This window comes from Pavona decussata, unplaced genomic scaffold, assembly GCF_977016875.1.
Source record: "Pavona decussata unplaced genomic scaffold, jaPavDecu1.1 SCAFFOLD_71, whole genome shotgun sequence".
Classification (NCBI taxonomy): Eukaryota; Metazoa; Cnidaria; class Anthozoa; order Scleractinia; family Agariciidae; genus Pavona; species Pavona decussata.
This window is the reverse complement of record NW_028145490.1, coordinates 2257501-2277985: the sequence shown is the minus strand read 5'-3', so window position 1 is coordinate 2277985 and position 20485 is coordinate 2257501. Positions and strand designations below refer to the sequence as shown.

Sequence of the window (20485 nt, the reverse complement as noted above, 5' to 3'; positions counted from 1 at the left end):
AATGTACACAATGGCTTTGTCCTTTTAGGCTGGGCCCGGCGTTTGACCTGTTGAGTCGAAGCTCAACAACATTTTTGGCTTGAGCGTTTTTATTCCCCATGAATCAAAACGCCCCGTCCCAGGGGGAGAAAGAAGGGGCGGTTGTCCCCAGAAGATTTTTACTATAAGCGTTTGTGTCTATTGAGTAGTTATCTGTGTTTAAAAAACTGTTGTTTTAATGTATGTCGACATGCCAATCTTGGAATCATGTATTTGCCGTCTACTCGGCTTGCTTCAGAAACGTTTGAATGATTACACAACATTAATAGCTTTTCAGCAATTTATTCATCGCATTTCAGTCGCGTACGGAATGTAGTACAATCCCCAGAGAAACTGGCAATCAAAGGAATAAAAAAGGGCAAATTTGCTTACAGGAATCCATGATTAGTGAGAAAAAAGATAAAGTCAGTTAAATGTTGAAAGTAGTTTGCGTTTGCTCTGTGATTGGCTGGCAAAATTCCCGCTTCTTTCTCAACCAATAGACCTTTTTCATAAATGGCGGCCGATAAACTATTCTTTTGTTTTCATTAAAATGAGCCTTACTAGCCTCGTCAGCATGTGCAAAATTCAAAAAATTTTTACTCTGAAATGAGGTCAGTAGGGCTAATTAACATATATTAAAAAGAGTAATAAATCGCCGCCATTTATGAAAAGGGTCTATAAGAAGTCAAACCAGAGCCAATGATCGCACGCGTTTTCCGCGCGTTACGCCGGTTACATGTATACACTTCTAATTCTTATTGAATGTTTGCTCGCGCTGTTTATATGATTCAGTCTGTTATAAATTGTCGGCCCGACGGATTAATTGCAGTGGAACCTCGATTTAACGAATCTTGGTATAACGAACGATATAACTCCAGCCTTGCCTTTCAAAATTCATGGAGCAGAACCTCGATATAACGAACCAATTTCCCTGGTCCCTTGGCATTTCCTTAAATCGAGGTTCCACAGTACTTTGGTTTTGGTTTCACGGCGCTCAGATGAAAACTGCTATAAAGTAAATCCCGTATTTGGTTAATGCTTTGAACAGACAAACAAGGCTTACTGCATGTGAGGATTGCGATCTCGTAGATTAATATCGGATTAACTGTTTTGTAGGGTACAATGATTAGCCTCTGTAATGCTACTCACTAACAACTGTAGATAGGTTTTGGCTTGGTAGCTAGCCAACATAAGTACAAATGAACAACCTTTAATTTATTCTCTGGATGTCGGTAATTGGTTATTACGTACACTGTGTGGAGTAACTTATTGTAAGAACTATTGGCAATGGTAATGTGATTTATTAAAAAAATGGACTATTGTGTGATGTGTATTTTGGTAATTTGGGTGGGTGTTTACATTTATAATTTCAAAATTTTTCCTTCTTTACTAAAATCGCGATAAAGCTAAACCTAATTACGAGATATTTTTACAATAGCTAAATATCGCTAGTTTGTAAAGTGACATTTATCTAACTGAGATTTCTAATAAATAAGCCCCATTCTTCTGTGCCAGCGCCGAACTTAAATTAATTTCGAATAGAAAGTAAAGTTAGCATTCGAGCTCCAAACAATACTGTTCAGGTAGTTTGGCATAATGCAAACAAAATGCAATTTGGGGGTACAAAATTACAGATTTTAGAGAGTTTTAGTATAATAACCAGACACAGTGTTCCAGTTCTGCGCAGTCTCACTGTGTGTCTACTTCCTCAACCCCGGCCATTCTCGACTCCAAGAGTTCTTCCCTTTTGCGCATGACGGCGGGAAGTGTGGGGTATGACGTAGTCAAAGCCGAGCGGCTCTGGGGTCGAGAGTGCCTCAACTCCAGAGACTTGTACTTAACTGCGCAAGTCCAGACACGAGAATGCGTGTGCATTCATGAAATTGTTACCCATAATACCCTTATTGCACAAATCAAGTCACATGGTACTCACAGCATTCAGAGAAAGACAAAGAAAAAGAACGTCGCAGTTTTAGGTCTTATTTGTTGTTATCCAATCATAATTTAATTAATTCAATCCAATTGTATTTGTATTTGGTTGCAATCACTCCGTTGCCATCACTAGCTGTTTTGCCTTTTCCATTGTATAAAAACGCGCGAGTTTCAGAAGTTAATCAGAGGGTTATAAAGTAAATAAACCCTTTTGCGGCTTGCTGGTATATCGGATGATAATGTCCTCGGCTTAAAGATTGTCCGCAAAATTTTCACAGTTGCCCTAGCTGGAAGCTTCGCTTCTCTGCCAACTGTCCAATTTCGGACAATCTTTCAGTCTTGAGCATTATACCAGCCGGCCGAGGGCGCTGTTTCGCTCTTGTTATGGCTCATCAGCATGGCATAGCCAGGCCAACTCAGGGGCGCGCTACAAGAATTGCTGTGATGGTGACGGGGTTAACGGACGCTTTTTTTTTCTTTTACTAAGTGAGGGACCACAAGAAATTGACAGCGGGGGTGGGTAAAAATCAAACAAAAATTCATGCGAGCCACATGCCAGAAAAACAAGAGCAACCCTTCCCCCTTACCCCATTCCCCTCCCCCCCCCCCCCCAAGAAAACACCCGAAATCTTGCAGGAGAGTAACAAGATTGCATGTGATGATTGCTGCCGTAAAACTGAAAGTATCCAAGTGTACAAGTGTTAAAAACGCCAAAACTCCTTTGATCGTTTCAGTCTTTTACACCAACACTGGACTTTGCCCAAGCCTGGTGGAGATCCTTTCTAAATTATATCAATAAAGTAAATATGTTAATTCGGGAAAATGTACGCGCCCTTAGATCAATCAAACTGTCGTGTATCACGACTGAATGACGAAATATTGTTGTAACATGTTATGAATGGTACCATCTTGGTGAAGTACTAAACTGGGATGAATTAAAACTAACTTGACACAGGACCGAGTCAGGTCCGCTCCATGCACTCCTGTTTGGATTGGTAGCAGTAATCATCAACGATCTCAACGAAATCTTAAGTTTACTTTTAACATAAATCTCGACTTTACAGGGCCCGCGGAGCGGGTTTGAGAGTGGAGGGAGGGGCGGGGGGTTAAAGCGAACGCGTTAGCGTGAGACAACTACTGGGGGTCCGGGGGTATGCCCCCATCGGGAAAAAATTTAAACTTAACGTCTTCTGAAATGGCTAGAAATTCGTCGAAAATTGTCAACACTGATGTAAATTTTTAATTGTATCAACCAAAATACGTTTCTTTTCTCTTGAAGTAAAAGGAGTCAATGCTTCAGTCTGGCCCACACATTTTTCATGACCAACACAACAAGCTGATGAGCTAGGCAGAAATTTTCGACTTGTTTTCTTGTGAAAGCTAGCAGCTTGTGAAGACCCAGTTTCGTTGTTCATGTTTCCGTAAATCATGATATGTGCTTCTTTGTTCGTTGTGACAGCGGGATTGAATGATCCAGGAATCCCGTAGCTGTACGTAATTCTCCGTTCCATTTCTGAATATTTACGTATAACGGCGATATTAAAAGTAGCTTGCATAAATGAATGCCTTTGAGGAAAAGAACTCCCTCGAACTTCGTGAAACACCGATCCAAGAACGAATGAAAATTAAACCAACACCTGAAATCCCATTATTTCACGGCTGAAATATAGTCGTTCGTTCAGCAGCAAAACTAATGACAAACTGTTTGAAATTGTCGTGTTTGTCGGAGAAAACCTTAATATACTTAATAATATGTAAGGTAAGTTGTTTCTATAAGTGATGGATTTGGTTAATTTTGTAAAATTAAATAAAATATTTTTTTTAACCATCCAAACTTAAGGGGGGGGGGGGGGGGGGAGGGGGCTAAATTTCCCCCACCAGCCGCTCCCGCTCCGCGGTCCCTGACTTTATACAACATGAGTATCACCAGCTTAGGGTGAAGAGTTCGAGAAGGAAGGGAAGCATATAAAAGGTCATAAAAGAAAAAAAAACGAAACTGGTTTTTGGTAACCTACGATAGTTCATGTAGGGGGTGTCAGCCGCAAAACAAACGAACTAACTAACTAAACAAAGAGAGGCGAAAAGTGCAAAACAGAAAAACTGATATCCGCTTAAATAATGGATAAGGAAAAAGACATCAAGGTGAACAAAATTTCCTTTCCATTCCCCCCCCCCCCCCCCCCAAAAAAAAAAAAAATAAATAAATAAATAAAAAAACAGATCGCCTCCTCCGCGACTGCAAACTGTAGTTTACAGGATTATAACAGTCCATCTTTTTTCCCTCAAAATTGTATCATTACCGCTCTTGGGTGAATTTCTTTTTTTTTTTTTTTGGCGTATCGTGACTCAGCTTTCAATGGAGCGTGACAAAGATGCGTGACAAAATAAAACAATGCCAGCCCGCGAAAGTGAACGTGTTATTTGAAAACAGTGCAGGAAATTGAACTCATTTATGCACATAGCGCCGTCGAGACCTGTTGCTCGGGTGTTCATACGTGTCTTGCCCTTGTTTTAAGTCAGGTGATCGCACAAGCTGCGACGTTGAACATAATCTTTATCCGTTCTGTCTTCTAAAATATTAAAGCTTGTAAATGGCTCAAAGCGGCGAAAGTGGAAACATTATCGGATCTGTGGCACAAAAAGCTGGAGTTGCGGAACCAGTTCTTCGACTTATGGTCGGCTTATTGTCCGGTAAGTATTACCCGATATATCAACTTGTCTATTTCCTTGTTTATAGCGTGCGATATTTGCTAAGAACTTGAGTTCTTCGCCGTTCATTGGATTTTGACTATAAAATTACCTATGCGAAGAATTATCTTTATGGTGGAATGGCTTCAACCCCGGCTTTAACGAATCGATTCTGCTCGTTTAAGATAAACAGATTAACCGCAAGATATTCGAATCTTTTAGATCTAATTCATCTAACCAGACAAATTAAAGTAGGAATAGAATATGTATACGCTTGCTTTTCAGAAATCGAAACAGGGAAGCTAATATGTACATAAATTGTTTGATTAAGTTACGACGAAGGAATTTCTTTTGAAAGCAATTAAAATGAAATTATGTGTAATTTCTGTGACATTACATAACATACATATAATATTTATTTTAATAAACGCACGGGATATCTTTTTTTTACCATATAATTTTGAGACGTTCGGCATAAACTATAATTTCTTCTGCATTCTTATGAAGATGAAAAGCTCTCCATGGAATCGTTCAGTTATTAATTAACCTTTTGTCGTTCTTGTTATGTAGGCTTGCCTGTGGCTTTTGTCTATAGAACCTTCTGTTACAGGAAGAACACAAACATACAGGTAATAATTTACTAATTATATTTATTTATATCCACTTTCAGTGTTTTAAAATACGTGATTAATAGCAGAGAATAGCTACTTTCACATGCTGAAAGACGGCTTTTTAATTATTTTGGCCGGACTATTTTTCGATTTTTGGCAAAAGAAACGAATAATTAACAACAATTACTGAAAATGGCTGATAAATGTGTTAACTTCGCGCGGCTCTCAGGAAAATTCAAACTATTTGACCGCTTTCGATCGGCCCTTCTCCACAATTTCCGGTAGAATTCGGCCGTTTTGTTCGCAAGGCGTCAAATTTCAAAACCGTCCATTTCTCGACCTCAGATCGACTTCTGTTATTAACCGTAGATAAATCAGCTGTGTTTTCATTTTTTCACATGGCATATGGAAAGATGGTACGTCATAAGATAGTCGCTTAAGGCTATGCACGTAACATTGAAAACGGCTGTAATTTTTTGTTTTCATTGACGTTAAACTGTCGTGTCGTTTTGTTTTACTTATTTTTTTTCACAACATTTTCCCCTTCTAGCATCTATTTATTACCGTTTGCGGCATTTGGTTAGCTTTCTTTTGTTTTGGTAAGTGATCTGAATTTAAAATTAATTCTATTTAACTAGGTATATAAAGAATGTGCGCTATTTTTGTCACGCAAAATGTCATTTTTGAAAGACGCGTGACAGGCACAAAATATAGGGGGTAGGGTTGAGGACGTGGGGCATTGTAACAAACATTTCAGTTTTTATATAAATGCTTTTTACATCACCTTGTAATACCAATATATTTTATATACTGCAACCAGAGGCTTATTTTTAACTTATTAGTGAAGCAAAGAGTTCTTAATGGTTGAGATTTGAAATTATAAGCCTCTTAGTGCAATTTTCTAAGGCATTAATTAAAACCAATTAAGCTATACTGATTACGTTCTCCAGTGCTTGTTTTATTCAGAGAGTCACCTGACACTAGGTTTGCCCATGTAAGACATGAGGGGTAGTGGGGTGGGGAATTATACCAGACAGGGAGCTACACGAAGAGGACCAACCTGAGAGGGTGCCTTCTACACCCTCCTGGTATGCACAATTATAACAAAATTGAATATTTTACAATTTTACTCATCTTGGTAGCAATGCTAACATTACAAATGATAAGAGAAGCAGAGACCGATACAATGTAGAATTACGTTTTAAAGTGTACTATATTTCGGCTGGCCAAACCAGCCTTCTTCAGGTACTTTTGTATTTGTTAAGCCAATCAGATCAACAATTGATCCAACGTATACCAGCAGGATTATCGTCCACGGTTGTTGTTTAGACTTTACTAACATTACATTAGTATACCTAATTTTCACGCTACAAACAATCTCACCCTGAGTAGCCTGAGCATGGGAAGCAAATGACAGCTTCCCGAAAGAAGGGGAAAAAACAATGACTGCTCCATAGGCCATGACTGCTCCATCCCGAGTTAAATTCTGGGCTTATATGTTGTTAGGTTGGTCATGTCTCCACTCTATAGTCAATGTCATTTTGGCATACCTGTTGCTTCAGCTTGGTGGCCCACAAACCATTACAGTGATTCTGATGTTTGTGCTGAATGTGGTAAGTAACCACTGAAAGAATTAATCATCAAACATTATGGGGTCCTTTAGTTCCTTAATATAAGGTTTCAGTGGTTGATATGCAACAGGGGTCTGGCTCATCTCCAACCTCCTTTCCAGGGTCTCTCTTCTTCACTTCCCAGGGAGTGAGACATCACCCGATCTCTCAGTAGAGAGGGATGTGAAAACGAGAAACCTTGGGAACGAGGTTGGCTTGACTCATTCTTGTATGATTTTCTTCCATTCTTTTGCCATCCCCTTTACTCTCACAATCACCCCCCTGCTCCCCTTGGTCAAGGGTCAACATGATAAAGAATGTTTCCAATAATTAAGATGAGAGGGATCCAAGGGTTGCGGGTCCAGGAAGCAATCAATCAAGCTCAATCTCCAACTTCGTTCTCAGGGTCTCTCTTCTTGTTTTTCTGCCTTGCTCCTGGAGACAGACAGTAGGCTCTAATCAGTGACAAGTTTTTTGTCATGTATAATTGACAGGCTGGGGGCATAAACCTAGTAGAATGAAGTTAATCTTGCTTGAGGTTTAGTTTTAATAGAAAATACGATCAAATTCGGTGAAAAGAATGGGCTTAAGTTTTTTGAATTTAAGGTGTTGCCTGTTTTATTCGGATTGCTCTCATTTTTGGCAACATCCTCGGAGACCCAGGGACAGATGGTTTGGACGTGGAAAAAGTCGAAGCGGGCGCGAAAAATTCGACGAAGTAGCCTCCCTATTTTTCTTCGTCGAATTTTTCCCCTTACCTTTTCGATTTCTTCCGCCTCGTCCTCAATTTCTGTCCCTGGGTTTCCAAGAATGTGTTGGTTAGTAACCTTTGGCAATTCATTCAAAAAACGTAGGCGTCCCGCCGCAACTTCAAACTAAAATTCGACATATTGTCAGGTACACTTATACCCCAAGCTCATCAGTTTAGAGACCTAAGACACTGCAACTTCGAAATATTCAAGGATGACCTTCAAGGATGCGGTTTATCCATCTAAGTAAAGCCTGGTTCTCATATGCAGCCGACCTACCTGCGATAACCTGCGTTGTAGTCGCCGGTTGACGTGATTTTTCGACCCAGGTACATCGTAGTGGTTGCGCAGATGTACCTGGGACGTGCCCCCGGTGAATTTAAAAAAGCGCGCTTAAACGGTATCATTTGGCGCTCTTTTTAACATTCCTTCAATAAACATGGATAGAACCCTGCTAATTCGTTGCCAGTCTAGTTTTCGCTAGTTTCGTTGCTTGTAAGGAGATACCTACGAAGAAAGCGTGAAGAAAAACGAGAAAAACGGAAGCGGAAGTTTTAGGTTCGCCCTATGCTTCGAGAAAGGAGCCAGCACGGAAAGTATCATACTTTGTTTGCTGTGTTGAGGCTACACGACATGTTTCTTCAGGTGAACAGAATGGTTAATTTGTCTTCTCGAATTTATCTTCTTGTTTGGTAGATGATTTTTATCTTGGACGTAATGTATTGTGGGCTATATTTGCCTCTGGGACATCGCCGACGATCGCCGGTTCTGTTCACATAAAACGTTTTTTTCGCCGGGGTTCCGGAAGAACCGCCGACCTGCCTGCGAAGTTGAACTCAAGTCAACTTCGCAGGCTTGCCGGCGGCAAAGGCCTGCGATGGTTGTTGCTGCCGACGGCGTATGTTCTCATATGTCGGAACAGTACCCCAGGCAGTACCGGTGGCTGTGTCGCAGGTAGTTCGGCGGCATATGAGAACCAGGCTTAAGTGTGTTAGATTATAAACTTTAACCAAAGGGCTTTTCACGGTCAGCATGTAACATACAGTGAAGGATTTTATATTATGCAATAATTTGTTTTTTCCAGGGTTATCTTATCACGGGATATGTGTTCAAGACTTATTCTCGGGATTATTCGGTTTCCTGGACAACAGCTCACTGTGTATTATGCCTTCGCCTCACTGGTAAGTTATCTTACTACAATCAACTCTTGCCTTGCGGACACCTCGCTTTTACGGACACCCCGATAATACCGACAGCAGCTAAATCACCGGCAAAAATAAATTACAGAAGTTTGACTAAAATAAATTCCGACTATTACGGACTCTCGCTATTTAGGACACTCACTCGCGGTCCCGCAATAACTGGAGGTGACTGTACTTTTCAACCAATCACAGCATGTAAAGTTGCTTATTGTAGTAGATTTATATGCGGCGGTTGCTAAAGGGTGTTAATGAGACACATTTGAAATCAGTTAAGACTTCAAAACGGGGACTCGCACATGAGAATCCACCCTTTTGGCAAATAAGCGCCATGCCAGTTCACGGTTTGGGCGATTAGCGTCTCCGTAGGTGAATTTCAAGAGAAAAAACGATTGTTTTGCCGTCGGGTTTGCTCTCATGTGCGAATGCGCAGCGGGGCATCGTCAGGAAAACCTAACAAGAGGCCATCCTCTGGTGTTCTTGCATCCAATCTAGGCAGCAGGTGTTGGAGGTGGGGGGTGAAGAGGCTGATGGTAGTAATTCTAGTTGTTGCTAGAACAACCGTACTTAACTTCTGCCCATGCGCCGACATGTCTCCAGTTGTCCCTCTTAATCTTAAATCGTTCGACGCGGGTGATAATGACAAGAAGCAAGACACTTTGTGCTTTCTTGTCACGCCCATCAAGACAGGCGAGTTAGGGCGGAGGGTGGCCTTTTTGCCGATGTACGACTTAACTTTGAACAACTTGGGCGCCTTAAAAGGGAAATCGACCGATTTTATAACAATGATAAAGCAACCACCTTGTATTATAGTTATACCCACTGACGGTTTTACCGTCTTGAAATAAATGAATAAAGTGAAGTAAATTAAACTCCTTACCCTTATTTACAGGTTTGGCTTGGGATTATTATGACGGCCATCAGGACCAGGTAAGGGACAAGCAGCTGCTCAAAGCCTGTAAAAGTTCTCTGCTCTACTAATAACTTCATAATTTATTAATCTTACACCTTACTGTAAAATGATGACATGCGCGTTACCAGAAGTCCATCACTAAGTTCTGTATATAAGCTAAAAGGTAAATCCTGTTTGTAACCTTGTTCCCTGGCTCCCCAACGAGGTTGCCTGTTAGCGTGATCGAATGAATTAGACTTGTACGTTTCCCCACGCTTGGCTCTGACTGCCTTTTGTTTTGGCCTTGTTTATTAGCTTATTACAATCTAATAACTAGTCGTCCTATAAACCACTCTAACAAGGAAACTTTCGTTTTAGGAAAAACTATCCGAAGATTTTAAAAGAACTGCCATCCGCGAATGTCCATCGTTATTACAGGTATGTTAAATCTTTCAGTGAATTTGTCTTTCCTTGTCAAAGATCCCTGTAAGTAAATTTTTCTATTTTAGCGGGGTGGGTTATTGGCTGGGGTTTGGGAAAATTAAATTCTTATTACTCGCTTGTCACAGCATAAACGAAAAATACAATATACTCTGCCCTAGCACATATATAACTTTCCGTGGCGTTTTGTTATTGCCCGTTCCCGGCTATCGGGAAAGGCTGCCGTTCTTTGCGACTTCTAAACCCTGCGAACACTGTCTCATTCCCAGAAATAAAAGAAACATAATTTGCGCACGCAAGAAAATTAATTTAATTTCGTTACCAAGCCTCTCCTCAATCCAAGAACGTTTAGAACGTAGCGCGCGTGGTGGGTAGGAGGCAGCAGCGAAAATGAAAGGCGTCATGCCCCATGGTACTGTTATGTTCTTGTGCGTATACTGTTTTCATTTAACAAAACGAGACTATGAACTCAGTTATGGAAACCGTACATTGATAGTAACATTAAAATGTGTCAGAGTTGTTTTCAATCGAGTGTCGGAAGTAATTCACGTTTGGTTTGGTTTTGCTTTACTACGCTCTGGGACTGGTTAACAAAACTCGCGCCAATTTCTTAGCTAATGCTCGCACGCGTTTCTCGTGTTTGGCACCGGTTGCATGTACTTTCCTCGAGTTCTGATTGGCCCCTTTCGTTGTTTGTATCTGTTGTGATTGGCCAGGGTAATAAGTTTGGTTTTGTTTTACGTTTATTTCTCCTTGATTTCTTTAGATAGCAAGTTACACGTATTTCTTTGGAGGATTTCTTGTGGGACCCCAGGTATGTACCAAACCACTCATTGTGTTTTAGACGCGTTCTTGTTGGGAACTCACGGTATTGTCCTAGATTTCACCAGCGAGTTTGTTTGTTTGTTTCTTTTGTTTTTGTTTTCAATTTGTCAGAAATAAAATGGCTGATAAGCGATGGCTATCAAGTGGTTTTGTGTGCTCATCCAGTGTCGCGAAATAGTGGTAGATGTTTGCCTCGTTGCAAAATCACCAATACCTATCACCTCTTCGGCTAATAATAATAATGATGATAATAATAATAATAATAATAATAATAATAATAATAATAATAATAATAATAATAATAATAATAATAATAATAATAATAATAATAGTTAATTTAAAGAACCTATACCGAATGCGAGGAAAACTCAACATTGTTCTTTCATTTCACAATCAATTCTTCATGTATGAGGCTTTTTTTTTGAGTAGATAAGTTGATCTGTAATTCTACATTGGTTACAAAGTCAAGAAGTTTTTGATAAAGCTATTCTGATTAAACGCTGATCTCATCTCGGATGATTATATAACGCCAAAAATTCATGTAAACACAGCGTTTCTCCGTTCCGGCTTTAAACATCGTGGAAAACGTCGTTTTATTTCCAACTGCAATGATGAAATACATCCGTAAACAACACTTCAGACCAAGGAACCATTTTATTTATGTAGAGTGAGGTCGGTAACGCGTCTGAAGTGTTAAAATAAAAATATGAATTAAATGAAAAAAATAAATAAATAAAACAGGAACCGCAAAATATCTACCTGGCTTATAAACATAACATCAGATTTTTTTCACATATTCCACTCATCGCCATTCAAATCTAACAGTATGCAGGATGTTTGTCCCATGAACCTAGTTTAATGGCCTTAGCTCCCACGAGTTCTCCTGTAGCTCAGTGGCAGAGCATCCGAACTAGTAGTCGGAAGGTCTTAGGTTCGACTCCTGATCGGAGCACTCTGGTTTTCTTTTTCGGTATGTCGCTGACTGAAAAATACATCTATCAAACATTCAACCTATTCAAAATTTGTGTCATTCCGATATTTAGCAGAATCCCTTTACGAATTTCATCTGTTCAGTTCAGTTTATTGTTTTGCCATAAGTTGTACAAAAGCAAGAAATAAGCTAATTATTTAAACACTAATGGCAAGGAAGCCAAGGGAAGCCACCGGGCTTGTAAAGAATGGGCTCCCTCAGTTAAGTAATTAGAACAAGGTATACACATGGAACCAAAATTAATGGCAGAGCTACAGTAAATCTTAAAATATATCACATAGTCATATTAATCATAGTTAGGCTAAAAAAAGCGAAAATGAAAATGAAAAGCAAAGGTCTTCTCTATCTCGTGCGGGATTGAGTTCATTCCAGAATCCCGGGATGACACCAATCCTCCGGGAAGAGGCTAATCCGGGGACAGAACGAAACTCGTTCCCTTGTCATGTACACGCGGCCTTAGTTTCTGCAGAATATTAAATGTTGCTGGTGAAGTCGTGGAATTGTTTGTTGTCAATGTTATTACACGGCCCTTCTTACTTCCTATCGTTTTCCCTCTCTTTATTTTTAGTTTCCAATGAAGAAATACTTGGCGTTAATCGAGGGAACTCTTATAGACAAGAAAGACGATGCATCAAATTCACGGTTTGTTGTGCACTCGTCTGAATTTTCCTTTGAACAGAAAAATCGTTTAAACTGGCTGACGAGCTCTTAGGTGTTACTTGTATTTAAATGGTCTATCCTTTTTCATTACACAACCTCGCTGAATTGATTTACCTGGCCTTACAAACTGTTGTTTGGTCTTGTTTTATTTTATAGGATTGTTGCAGGTCTTAGGCGCTTCGCTATTGGATTAATTTATCTTGTAGTATACACAGTACTTCAGCCAAAAGTGAAAGAAGATTTTCTCATAACGGAGGAATACCGTGTAGGTTTGACTAACGCTTTTAATTGCATGGATTCAGTTTGACGTTTGTCTAAAGCACTGAAGCAGATTGAAGACCTATTTAAACTGTGTTTTTCTAATTTCAGCAAAAGTCGTTCTTCTACAAACTCTGTTACGCCATTGCAACTACAAAAGTTTTTGTCATGAAATACCAAGCTGTTTGGCTCATTGCTGTAAGTACTGAGTTTTCGACAACTTGGCCCGTGGCATACACTTGTGTCCAGAAATGCACCTAACCCTGATTTGCGGTACTTTATTTAAGACAGACCTTTTTGTCATTTTCATATGACTTCATGTTTGACAGAATTATTTGTGTTTTAGTAAGAATTAAGGTTAGGGGACACTTTGTGATGTCTATCATACAGTTCATGCATCTCATTAGCGTGCATTTCTGGACATAGTGGTATAAATATTAAATAAAATTCCTTCAATAAAATAGACCATTTCCGAGTTACTTTGAACCTCATTGTGAAAGCGAGGCTAAGGGCAAAATGTTTGTTATGAAAATTAGCTTTCATTCATATGCAAACAAACTAAATTTTCATATGAAGAGTTTTGCACTTAGCCTCGCTTTCATAGTGAGGCTCACAGCAACTCGGAAATGGGGATATTTTACGAGTTCCTAGCAGAAGTAAGAATCAGACAAGAATGTAGGCAGTACAAGAGTAGAATAAAGTAGTACTGTAGGTAGCAAAAGACTGGAAGAGAAGAATCACCTACGAAGGCTTTCGGCCTAACGAAAACTCGACAGGTTTTAAGCGGTTAAAACCAATGTGACTGCATACAGGCAAGCTCCTCTTGAAAACGAAGTGTAGTAAATATCTTTTGGAATTTCACCGATTGAGCTGGAGAGGGACGTAGATCCATAAACAGTTCTAGTAAAAAGAGATGAATTGTTCACAATATTTAAAAGAAATTCATTCGAAAGTTCATTCAAACGAGCGCGCTGGAGCTTGGCGAAAGTAAGTGTTAACATTTTTGCCATGCCCATTTTGCAGATCAGTTTTGCTAAAATTGTAGGCCAGACAAAAGGCTCCTAATAACCATAAAATAGTAAAGGATTGAACATCATCAGAAAAAAAAATAGAAACTTGTGAACTGATGAAACCCGTGATAAGGCCATGTTAGCGGCCCGTATATACTAGGCTGTTCATCATTGTCCAAAGTGCCTTGGCATGAGAATATGGCCCGTATAACAAACATTGGTATTATTTTCCAACACTTCATTTTTAATGCTTTTCTGTTTCCTTTTCATAGGAAGGATCTTGCATCATATCAGGATTGGGTTATAATGGCCGATCAAAGGAGGGTGAAGCAAGATGGGATGGCTGCAGTAACGTACATCTTCTTCTCTTTGAAACGGCTTACACATTTCAGGTAGCAAACCATTCAGAGCGGCTTTTATTACGGATTGGAATTCTCAGTCGAACCACCAATAGGATTATTTAGATATAAACTGGTAACTGATTCGTCTGACGACTGAGCCTCAGTTCAGATGATCACGTGATTGAAGGTCCTTCTAATTTAGTCGGGGACATTAAAGAGCCCGTATCACTGTTTGAAAAGGGAATTTGTTGTAGTTGTGCTTTGGTCTGTTTTCATTAATTAACTAACTAACACTGACTGACTGTCTGACTGATTTAGTGACTAACTAATTGATTGATTAATGATTGATTGATGTATTGATTGATTGATTGATTCGTTCATTCATTCAATCAATCATTGATTCATTCGTATTTTCCTTCCTTCCTTCTTCATTGGTTAGTTGGTTTGCATGAAATCGTGTTTAAAACACGAGCACCAGTGTTTTATCGGGATTTAAAATCACGAGGCGCAGCCGAGTGGTTTTAGACCCGACAAAACACGTGCTGCGAGTTTTTTGAATGGCTTCAAAGACATTCCTGGAAAAGCGTGTGTCAAGAGAGTTCATAACAATGATGCTTTTGTGAACGTTGGAAATTAGCATACGAGAAAAACATTAAACACCGCATACTAATAAGGAGGAGGTTTTATCCGTTTTTTGAAACCACTGCACGTGATGTTTTATCGACCATTTGATAGGTTATTGGGCTTATGAATTATTAATGAGTTTTTGAAGTAATAGATCAAACACGAGGAAGAGTGTTTCCTCCGATTTCCAAACACCGAGAAGTAGGTTGCAAAAACGAGGCGCAGCCGAGTTTCTTTAACCAACTTCGAGGTGTTTGGAAATAGGAGGAAACACTCTTTCGAGTGTTGGATATAGCTTCTCAAACTAATGATAATTCTTGGAGAAATTCGAAGGAAAAGTTCACAAATTTTATGATAATTAAGATCACATTTGCAAACCTCCCTCACGGTAGTGATTTCCTTTGTTTTTGCTTGATGAATTATTAATGATTTGAGAATGGAAAATAAATAGCCTGATCTGGGAATTTTCACCTTTAAGCTGTCAGTAAACCATTAAGCGTTCACGTTGCATGGGAAACAACATCTTTCCATTTGTTAATGTCCTTTTATATTTTTGTTTTCAATTAGCATGTCATAGACGCTTTTAACTTGAACACTAATCAGTGGATGTTAAGGTAAGCGTTTAGTTCATCCAGTTAAATAAAGGGGAGAAATTAAATTGTAATGAAACACAGCATAAAAACGTTCTTGATTGGTTTTTCGAGATCAGAGGATATTTTAGTTTTTGGTATATGAAATGCATTTGTAGTCTCTTATCGTATTCTTGTCAAGTTGTCTCAGGGGACAGATTAACAAAGTCCTCCTAACTTAAGATATGTCTTTTAAGGACCGTGCCTTCTTTTGTTGCTGCACATAAGCTCTCCGCATCTCGAGATACTTGGGTTTCGTATGGGTGGTGCCTGCTAATACGGTGATATTACTGCGCAGTTTAAAACTACGCGGAGAAAGCAGAACTTAGCAAGTACTCTTGGTATCCAAAAAGAAAATTTGGGGTAACCATGCATTTTTCAAAGTTAATAAATCTCCAATTTAAAAAAAAAAATGCATATGTATTTTAGAATAATTGTTGCTCTATCATCTCTAAAAAATATGTGGTTACCAGTTTTTTTGGATTTCAATGACCCTCGCTAAGATCTGCTTTCCCTGCATAGTCACAAACCACACAAAAATACTTCTTTTTTTGTAGGCACCGTCCTTAAGTAGTGTTTGTTAACATTAGTATATTGTTAGTCCAGCAATAGGCTTTTGTCAAGAAACAACACTTAAGGATACATCTTAGCTTACGAGGGCTACGTAAATCTGACCCCAGCCTCATTACAGATAATTAGATAAACTAGAAGGAATAAATCAAAAGACCTGAAAACAGTCCGTATTTCCAGGTATTTATACAAAAGGCTCCGTTTCCTGGGAAATAAACTCATCTCCCACTTTGTAACGCTCGCGTTTGTGGCGTTGTGGCATGGTATCGCGCCTGGGTTTTTCTTGTGTTTCATCGGAGAATTTGTCGTCATTGTCGCGGAACAACAGGTAGGTAAACAAATAATACAAATGTTGGTTTCACTGCGAATCAGAGAGGCATGAACACAGAATTATTTCTGGAATGTTTTTGCCGCAAGGGAAAACAATTCATGATTTCATTACGAAACTGAGTTGTTCTTGAATGCGTCTGCCTGGTTTTGAGTTTATGTACGGTCATACAACTCCTATATACAACTCTTGTCTCAAGAGAAATGTTACCAAAGGAATTTTTTTATATTAAAAGAAGCCTCTTTTTTACCCATCATCTATATAGATTGTACTCATATGATAAGAGCTGGTAGCCTACTAGTAACGGACCAATCATCTTGTTCATAAGCAACGACTGTCTACGTAGAATAACCCAGTGGCTGACCAACCTCGTTCCAGGGTCTCCCCTCTGGCAACTTGGGAACGAGGTTGGTGGCTGAATTAATATTAGGCCAACTCACAATCTGATTAGCTACACAAGAGCGTTCTAATTTTAGGCTAACCTGGGAGCCCGCGCAATAAAAATTGCCGAATGCGCAAACCAACTAGCTTGAAGTAATTCCTTCTTTTTTTACCTAATTTCCTTGTTGAATGGATCGGTCATTCTTAAACAGTAAGACTGCTCGCTCTCGGTTTCTATCGACCTTGATAATTGGCTCGAGGCTTCGCCCCTCGCAAACGATCAGGCTATAAAAAACCTTCTTTTTCCTTTCCAATTGTCAAAGAGTAATGTAGTAAGAATTTTTAAAATAATAGCCCCAACCTCATACTTTACCCCAGATCTACCCCAGCTACGAAAATTGAAAATGTTTGAGAAAAGGCTTGGCTGTACAAATTCGGGAATCGCTGAAGTCGTGTTAGGCCTGTTTAAATTTCAAACCCCAAACCGTTTCTGCATCCGTGGAATGAATGGAAGCACAGAACCTTGTCCCTTGTTTTAGTGCTCAATAATATTTGCCGGCTCAATAACGGGCCATGACCGCGTAATGCCGTTGATTTTCTATTCTATCTCATTCAGTTCTTAGGTCTTTGTAGCCGTGCAGTTCAGACGCCATTCACAGCTCTTCCACTGTTTGTCAAGATACCCATAATCCTGTTGGGTGTATGTTTGCGACTCTCAGGAGTGGCTTTTTTCCTGCTCCCGTTTTTGCTGCGGAGACTGGATTACAGTCACAAGGTAAACTCCCGGACGTAGTTGGCTTTTAGAGTAAAGAGTGTGGGCCTTGTGCGGAACATGGTGTCAGGAGACCGAATGAGGCTAATAAAACGTTTGCATATTGTTCAAATAATTTCGAACTTTGCCCGAAAGACTTCAGTAGAACTTGCATCTGCTCAGTCCATCCTTGGCCGCTAAATTTTACAAAGAGTTTTATGTGAGGAAGGACTTTGATCTCGATCGTCAACGTGCAAAGCTGCACGTGGCGTGTGTTGCCATGCGACAAATGGTGTAATAGCCATTTTAATCCCCCGTTTTTATTGGTTATTTATCTTTTTATGTATGTTTGGGTGGACTAGCACGTATGCTTATAGTCCTTCCCCACTACATCTCATTTTTTTCTTTAATTTGTAATTTGTTATGATTCTAATTTGTCATTATTATTAGAGTACATTTCTATTAGGTGTCGAAAGTAATATCCCATTTGCTTTGGTTTTGCCTTACTGCGCTCTGATTGGCTAACAAAACTTGGGCATCTTTCTCAACCAGTCAGAAGTAAAACCAAATCTAATCGTTTTCCCGCGCTTGGCACCGGTTACATGTATTTGCTTCATTGCGCTGTTTACGTCTGTTGTGATTGGCCAGAGTAATTGCTTTGGTTTTGGTTTCACGAAACTAAAATGAAAATCGCTCCATTCTTTTTCTGTAATATAATTTTTGCGTGTAGTGAAAACAAGTTAAATTAACTATTATGCATGATAATAGACCCATAGTCGGTCAAAACGAGTGGTCCCTAAATATAGGAAAATTATTAGGAAGTTCGTTTGGTACTCGCCGTTAAGGGATGTCCAAGACCTCTCCCTCCCCCTCCCCCCCCCCCCCCCCCGCTCTCTGACGTTTTTTCGCCGATTTCATTCTCTTTCATTTCCACTTTCCCTTGTCCCAACTATTTGGGTCTGCGGGGCTGACTGTTGAGGTTAACTGTGTTAATTTATTATTTTCATTATGATTATTTTCAGGCCTGGATGTCCTTGTACTATGTGTTTCCGATCGCGTTATGCTGTTGGTTCATTCTTTACTCAATTTTCTTAAAGCCAATGACCAGAATTTTGACGAGCAAATTTACAGACCCCAACGAAAACAAGTAAGCCTATAATTGTTTTCTGCGAAGGGTATCTGGTACTGGAATAACTTTGTAAACTTGTTATCCCATATTTCATCATACCGACTATTTTTGGACACCTCTTTGTGGTATAATTCTTTAAGCTGCTAGGTTTTCGGTAACTTGTCGTATAGTTCTTTAAACTATTTAAGGTTATCCTTAACGAAACAAACTTGAAGGATTGGTTAATCAGAGATAATACACCCGGACAACTGTTGAAATAGATATTTCATGACCAAATTCTAGGTGCTCAAACTTACCGAATAATTCATCAAGGTAGAAAGTAATCCTAAAATACATCATCATCATCATCATCATCATCATCGTCATCATCATCATCATCATCATCATCATCATCATCATCATCATCATCATCATCATTATCATTATCAATACCATCATCATTTTATTAACATATATTTCACTTCCTTTTTGTTCAGTGGCTTGCTTGAGAAGAGTTTTAAAACGCTGAAGAGTTTTTATGATAATCTGTGATCAGACTCCATTTTTGTAACGCTCTTATAACGTCGTTTGCGTTTCCCGCGGCAATGGATTACCAGAGGAAACAAACATACGCCGAATCACAGTTTAAGTTCCTTTTGATATCCAAAAAACTGCGCCAAGTACCATTTTGCATGCTTCCTCTTGGTGAATCATGCTACCTTTGATTGTTACACGATAAAAAAATAAAATGAAGAAATAATATAACTTAAATTTATTGTAGCCCCCTCCATTACTGCGTCATGTACCTCAGGGGTTTCCCATGTCTTACCGAGTTCATTCTTCGGGACTTTTCTTGCCTTTTTGTTTTTGCTTTCCTTTCTTTTTCTCTTCTGTGGTACGAAATTCTACAATCAACACATTCACTCCCTTCATTCCTTCAAATTTTGTTGAAAAATTAGGCAACAAAACATGTCTCATTTGAAACGTTAATTTTCTCCTCACTCAGAATCTTTTCTTTTGTCTTTTCCTTCAAAGATTCCAGAAAACAAAAGACGAGTAAACAGGAGAATCTTAGAAATGGATCATCTTGCGAATCAGGCTGTGGCTTAACTGGTGTTCATAGCGAGTTTCTTCCTTTTGTTGTAAAACCAACACTGACTACTCAGCTAAAGCAAGTAAAATGGTGAACCACTTAGAATTAGATGCAAAAACAAAACAAAACGGTAAATGTAGTCTTACGCTGCTAACGGCAATTAAGGGGAGGGGGAGGTGGAGGGAGGGGGCTGGTGGGAAAACTCAACTATAGACGTGATGTTGTTGCTGATGCATTTCTATGGACGATTTCTTGTCATTCGCTATTTTGCATGGCTGTGAGCAGCTAGATATGTGAAATATATGGGGTTGAACATCTGAATTTCAAAACTCGTTATTGCGCGTTCGTAGCTAGTGCCAGTCATCAACCATGATTTAAAAGAAAACTTACTGAAACTTGAAGGAACGGACGAAGTTTTCCGATTTTTTTTTCACAAATCGGAGATAATCCAGCCTTCGTCAAAATCTGGCCTGACCAATTAATAATAATAATAATAATAATGGATATAGGAAATGACGTCATATATCATGATGTCATAAGTTCTATAACAATGCGAATTTCAAGAGTTGATCCATCGCGTTTTGCATCTTGCGGATCGTTAACTTTTGGCCTTGTTTTTAATAACCGAAATTGAAAACCTTTTTTTACTGTAGGCTTATTGCTGTTGTGACCATGTTACGTACCAAATATGACCGACTCGAAAGTCTTGAAAACTTCAAAATTCAACAAGCGCAGCCAAACAGCTTATTTGTGGAACTCAGAGTCTAAATTAG

At 39.2% G+C, this 20485-nt stretch overlaps 1 protein-coding gene across 1 annotated transcript in view; it reads left to right on the top strand.

Annotated features, from left to right (window-relative positions):
• The first annotated feature begins 4164 nt into the window (after nucleotides 1–4164).
• Nucleotides 4165–20485, top strand: part of LOC146477291 (lysophospholipid acyltransferase 5-like) — a 16800-nt gene continuing 479 nt past the window's right edge. Inside the window, exons 1-17 of the mRNA XM_085113766.1 lie at nucleotides 4165–4644; nucleotides 5212–5270; nucleotides 5803–5851; nucleotides 6759–6865; nucleotides 8696–8792; nucleotides 9703–9740; nucleotides 10081–10140; nucleotides 10910–10957; nucleotides 12528–12601; nucleotides 12776–12884; nucleotides 12989–13075; nucleotides 14160–14279; nucleotides 15420–15466; nucleotides 16232–16379; nucleotides 17377–17535; nucleotides 18534–18658; nucleotides 19655–20485. The exon at nucleotides 19655–20485 is cut by the window's right edge and continues 479 nt beyond it. Coding sequence (XP_084969892.1) covers nucleotides 4545–4644; nucleotides 5212–5270; nucleotides 5803–5851; nucleotides 6759–6865; nucleotides 8696–8792; nucleotides 9703–9740; nucleotides 10081–10140; nucleotides 10910–10957; nucleotides 12528–12601; nucleotides 12776–12884; nucleotides 12989–13075; nucleotides 14160–14279; nucleotides 15420–15466; nucleotides 16232–16379; nucleotides 17377–17535; nucleotides 18534–18658; nucleotides 19655–19679 — 1452 coding nt within the window. The 5' untranslated portion in view covers nucleotides 4165–4544 and the 3' untranslated portion in view covers nucleotides 19680–20485. The remainder of the gene's footprint in view (nucleotides 4645–5211; nucleotides 5271–5802; nucleotides 5852–6758; nucleotides 6866–8695; nucleotides 8793–9702; nucleotides 9741–10080; nucleotides 10141–10909; nucleotides 10958–12527; nucleotides 12602–12775; nucleotides 12885–12988; nucleotides 13076–14159; nucleotides 14280–15419; nucleotides 15467–16231; nucleotides 16380–17376; nucleotides 17536–18533; nucleotides 18659–19654) is intronic.